The 6,000-nt window shown below is 37.2% G+C and overlaps 1 protein-coding gene across 13 annotated transcripts in view; it reads left to right on the top strand.

Moving 5' to 3' along the window:
* Window positions 1-6,000, top strand: part of stxbp5l (syntaxin binding protein 5L) — a 128,169-nt gene that overhangs the window by 76,408 nt on the left and 45,761 nt on the right. For all 13 annotated transcript variants that reach the window (XM_019268938.2, XM_019268935.2, XM_027290995.1 and 10 more), the window contains exons 6-7: window positions 3,734-3,797; window positions 5,220-5,303. In XM_019268938.2, coding sequence (XP_019124483.2) covers window positions 3,734-3,797; window positions 5,220-5,303 — 148 coding nt within the window. The remainder of the gene's footprint in view (window positions 1-3,733; window positions 3,798-5,219; window positions 5,304-6,000) is intronic.

The following is a 6,000-nucleotide window of genomic DNA, read 5'->3' as shown; positions in this document are numbered from 1 at the left end:
AAAGAAGAAAAAATGTGCAGTAATGCAGCAGATATGCATGAAACAGACCATGAAGATCCTTTCTGATAAACAAATATGCGCAAAATGTGTAGCTGTTAACCAAAAGAAGTTGACAAACTGTTTCTGATCAGATAATACAGATCCATTGGCCAACTGTTGTATTGAGTCTTAAAAGTATTTAGTTGTGTTTGCTTCCTGGGATCCTATCCTCCCTTAATAAATTATATTTCACTGAGCTAAGGAAGAGGTTTCTACATGGGATGCAGCTCACTGACTTAAGACCTAAATGTTACAAAACAATTAAAGAGCTTCATGTAGTCAGCTAGCTGTTTTGTCCAAACACATAATCCATCCCAAATTATGACATAAGTTGAGGATGTTTTACTATACATCGGATCATTATAAATATATCTTTTAGCCCATCTGATATGTAACTCCTTCCACGTCTTTTCTCATTCTCATCTGCTAAACCTTTTTTTTAAAGCTGTTAAGGTGTTGATAAAGTGAAAATTAGAAAACATTGAAGGTATACACATGACAGTCATTCAACACTTTCAAACTCCCAGTGCACATAACCAGGAAACACTATAGGGAATACTCTTCATGAAAACTTGATAATTTAAAAAAATGATTAATACATGATAAAACACTCTTCGTGCCAAGGGGACTCAAAGGTGACATTGATAATGTTGTTAACGTCTTACATATAGAAATATACAGAAAAAAAACACTTTTTGGCCTTGCACATCACACAAGTGAATGCTAGTTAATGAAAAAGCGACTTTTTTTTCACTGTCAAGGACAATTTGCACATTCATACCTAAGTGAACTTAGTGAATGCCTGAATTCACATCAGTGGTTCTACTATGCCCTTAAGTTAATCAGCAAAATAATCCCTTTGATTAGATATTTGTACCCTCATTTATTGATTTGTACAAAACTATCGACCTAGAGTTAGATTTAATAGATTGCAATTATCAAACAATATATGGACATACAACTACACCATACTTTTGTTTACACAGATACTTCATTTGATATTTAATTTACCTTTATGATAGTTATAGATATCGTAGAAGCACATCACAGGCTTCTGAACATGTGATGCTATGAGATTATATGTGATACTATATGATTGTCTCTGCAGCTGACTTGCTATTTCCTGCCCTACCTCCCTTCTTTGTCGATTATAAGATAAGATAAAATAAGATAAGCTGGTATTGATCGCCTGAGGGGAAAATTTGGTTGTTATTTACTCTTTTGTAACAGTGATTTGTTGCCATGGTTCCTGCTGGAGCTCAAGGTATCTTTGCCATTATGTTTGTGATCTCAACAGCCTTGACAGTCAATCTCTGGATGACAGCAATAAAAAAGAAAAAATCCTCTTAAAACATACAATTTAATTTGCTTCTTTGTTCTCAACGCTTACGCACATTACATACACCTTTGCATCATTGCAATGTATTTTAGATCCTTTTCCAGCATGTACTGGACGAAAGGTAGGGGAATTAGCCTGATTTCCAGATCCCTCAGGCAGGCTTATTTAACAGTGGATGTTTTTTGGCACTGGTCTTTGAGATGACTAGGTAACGTAATTGCTTAATTAGCACAGGGACACTAGTACCATTAATGAAAGCTTTTAGACAGGCAAATTTGCTCATCTGTGAGACCATTACTTCTAATAAATAAATAAATAAATAAAAGAAACAAAATTATCTATGCCAGTTTTGTTGATCTTATTCTCCCTTGTTTAAAGTAGTTAGGGAGGTAAGTCTATTGTCGTTTGTTTTCTTAGGTCAGTATCCTATTTCCCAGACAGGATCGTTTTGCTTGTTATTTTATTTGTTATCCACCCTGAAGCCTTCTACCTTAGTTATATTTTTATGTTCTTTGAGAGTGTTGTAAATAAATCATTTTCTTTACCTTCAAAACCAAATCACTGTACGTGGCTGCTTGGGACTTGAGGAAGAGGAGGCCTATTCTTGTTATGCTCTAGGCACCCCTAGACTGGGGCATAACAACCTTTAAAAGGGGATATAATATATAGTATATATAATATTATAACATAATATACATATAAACGTACATATTATAGTGAAACAGTTTCTCATTGTTAAGACAATCAGCTTGTTGTTAATTAATATTCTGTTTAGCAGACTGCAATAAAATGTAGAAGTTTCAGAGCCTGACAGCTTCTCAGAATATATTGCTGTACCCAACATTTGAAAACACTTTTCATCAGTGTATTTTTTAAGTTTTTGTAAGTTTCTTAAGACATTTCTAATTTTCTTTGTGTCATTTCAAAGACTGGCCTTGTAAGCTGAAAGGCTAATTTCATCAAGAGTCAGTCTGCAACTCTCCTCAGATCACATAATTGTCTCCACAGTGCGACTGCAGGAAGAGGCCTTCCGCACACAATAACAAGCCTTGGCTCTTAGTCACCCCCCCTCTATCCAGAACCCCATAACTGCTATGCACTTTTCCTCTCAAACAACTTCATAATTTGTTTTTATACTAATAAACTCAAAAGAAGTTAGTGTCCTCTATGGCACAGTGTGTCTGTGTGCGTGTTTGTGTGTGGGTTTGTTGATGAACAAAAGGTCTGGGGTGAAAAGTGCATATGCATGTTATATCAGAAAGTGTATTGTTTGTTCTGCATGGCTGGTGCAGCAAGATTAGCTCTTGGCATTCACCCATTGTAGCACTTCAGTGATTGGACAGGTGTTGTATATTGCAGGTGGTTTGTTGATACCGTGGCTTATTACTACTTTAACTGCTGAATAGAAATGTATTGAGACCTTGCTGTGGTTTCATGTCTTTATCGCCTTCTGGCAGCAGGCATGACTAAATGGACCCACATGAATCTGTCAGTCACACTTCCGTTTCCCAGATCAGCACACATTTCAGCCACTCTGTTAAAATATCATGATTGCGGCTGCTACAGTCAAGTTTGCTGGTGACTAGAAAAAGCCCTTATCTTGCTGCTCAGCTCTGAGGTGCAGTGGACAAAGGTAGTGCAGTGAATTGTGTAATTTGTAATATTTACAGAAAATGTGGCTCTTTGAGGTCGGAATTGTAAAATATTCGTCCGCTAGATTTATTTTGTTGGTGAAATATTGGTCAGGATACTAATGTTAATGTTTAGGTCTTGAGTATAAACAAGGATTAAGATCGCATATTATAAACCAGTAGGAGAACTGCTGGGTGCAATTTATTGTAGCTCTTTGTGTAGCTCTTAATGATCCCTCTGTGTAGTCTATTTCCTTCATGCACCACAGAGATACTTGAATGAGAAATATATTGCAGGTTGCAGTCGTTGCACCACAACAGAGGCACGTTGTACTATATACAGTATGTACTTGTTTGGAGTCCATGAGAAATAATGTTGATTTTTGGTAAAGCAAAAAAGGAAAACTGGAATTTTATTGCATTGTATCAACTTATTCACACATAGAAGACTATAAATGCTAATACTATAAATACTGTGAGTTGGTTGGCTCCCACCTGGAAATAAATAAATTACTTGTTATTTTTCTATATAGCTCCTATACTATCACACTTCTTAGCAATGTGCTTATGACATGAACGGCTAACTATGTAAGTAAGGTGAATCCCTCTACTCATGATTTCCATGTCCTCTCTGAACAAGGCGTACAGGCTTTCGTACGGTATTGTTTCACTCCATTGCTGCTGCTGTCTTTCCCATGTTTCTTATCTCTCCCTCTTCTTACAGATCAACTAAAACTCATCCAGGACCTGTGGTTCATTTGAGTGACAGCCCAAAGGATGAAGGCAAGGTGAGTAAGCATATTTCTCCTCAAGCATAAACATTAATGTTACCACAATCTACTCTTGTTTTTTTCCACTTCTCTGCTTAAAGGTGAATCTCTGCCTCATTTTCTTTCTCTGTCATGTAGCAGACCTCCAGCCTCACCTGTGCCTCAATCCTTTCTTTCTCTCTATCTGTTTTCTGTATTTCTATCTTCCATTATGTCTATTTTTTTCTCACCTCTCACTCTCTCAGCCTGGTTTTCTTTTTTGCTCACACAATGAAAACCATGTTCCACACATTATAACTCACCTGTTTTTTATTTTTTTATTTTTTTCCATGTTTTCCTTCTCTGGTATTTCACATATACACAGATTGTACATATACTGAGCTTTTCAGGGTCGATCTGCAGTCAAATTGAAAAGAAAAGTGGCAGGTGAAGGTTGTTTTTAAAGAGAGGTCATTGAGGAGCGTATTGATTTCCCCAATGAAATTTCGCTGCCTGTGTGAAACCGGACTTGAAAAGCAGTGAAGACATAAAAATGAGACACAAGTTTACAGCTGCTGTCACACACTGCCATCACTCATCGCAAAAATTAAAGAAACAGCTGTATATGCTGCTACAAGGAAAAGAAGGAGCTTCACCTTAAGGCTGAATTGGGCAGGATCCAGAGAGAGAGGACGGGGGGTCATACATGTGTGTTATTTCTCAAAGCCTTTCCATTTTGTCCTTATTTTTCACTCCATGTTTTGATATATAAATAGCAAACCATGCCAGCTACCTAATTATCACTAAGAAAGAAAACATAACAGTGGGGAATAGAAATGATTTTAATCATCTTCCCACCTAAAAGAACTATATACTAGTATTGATAATCACTGTTTTATATATCCTAGCCTTACTCGACATCATTCAAAGACAGGTCTGTAATGTTGTAGTGTTTTTCCTTTAATGACGTTTCAGTGCATGAACTGAATACAGTCTCTACAAGTGCAGTGAGAAAATAGTTTCTAATGCCGTCTTGTAGTAAGAATCTTGCAGTGCAACACGGCATCGCCGATTTGTTCAATGCATATCAAACTACATGTTCATCCAGGTACCACATATCTTTACAGACGCATGTATGTACATAATGTATTTGTTCCCATGACATTTTCACTCTTCTTTGCTACAGTTGTGACTGCTAGTGTTACTAATGTAAAGCTTTTTTTTCTGCCTCTAGTGCATTTTACTTTTTAGATGTCATGCAGTCATTCCTCTCAGCAGGAAAGCTGCTTGCTCTATTCTGTCTTAAAGGCCGTGTCCTTCAGCATGCCCCATCTTCTCTGATCTGTGATCAAATTTTGTTGACTTTGCTCTCCACTCTCTGTTGGTGTAGCTCATCATCTTTTTTTAGGCTCCTGTATTTAATATATCTTATTTTGCATTCCTTTCCACTTCCCTCTACAGCTGCTTATAGGGTTTGAGAGCGGGACAATCGTACAATGGGACCTTCGGGGCAAGAAGGCCGACTTCAGAATCTACTACGATGAGGTGAGCTATCACCGTGCACTTCTGCGTCAAGAAATTTAACAGCTGAAGTGAGAATATTGTCAGGTGAAACAGTATTGTTTCCAAACAGTCTCCTCTTGTGTCTCTCCAATATGCATATAACTCTGGCATTAAAGGTCCAGTGTGTAAGATTTAAGGGGCTTTATGTACAGAATATGACAGAAATGCAATATAATATGGATACCTATGTTTTCATTGGTGTATAATTACCTGAAAATAAGAACTGATACATTTCTGTTACCTTAGAACGAACCTTTTATATCTACAAATGCACTGGAGTCTGCCATGTTGAACCATAGTTTTACCATAGCCCAGAACAGACAAACCTAAACACAAAAAAATGCCACTGTAGTTTGCAAAGCGAGGGCTTGCAATTAGCGATTACACTGCTGGATTTTCAGTGGCTTTCAGTGTTTTGTTAGTAATGATTCTATTTTATTTCAGCAATATCTCTGTGGGTATCTCTTGTTATAACAGCGGGAAGTAGGTTCTGGCGAAATTGACAGTAGTGTAGAAATTACAACACAAATGAGTCATGTTTGCACAGCGGGGGTGCATGATTGTAATGAGTGAACCACAACATTTTTGTGGAAATATGAAGGGATTTTTGCCATTTCCAGGACACTATGGGAGTCAGAGTTTCAAACTTTGTAGCATGGGGAGCAGGGCTTATTAAAAT

Source organism: Larimichthys crocea, chromosome XVIII, assembly GCF_000972845.2.
Source record: "Larimichthys crocea isolate SSNF chromosome XVIII, L_crocea_2.0, whole genome shotgun sequence".
In the NCBI taxonomy this organism is placed as follows: domain Eukaryota; kingdom Metazoa; phylum Chordata; class Actinopteri; family Sciaenidae; genus Larimichthys; species Larimichthys crocea.
Note: the sequence above shows the minus strand (reverse complement) of the source record. Positions and strands in the feature narration are given on the sequence as shown.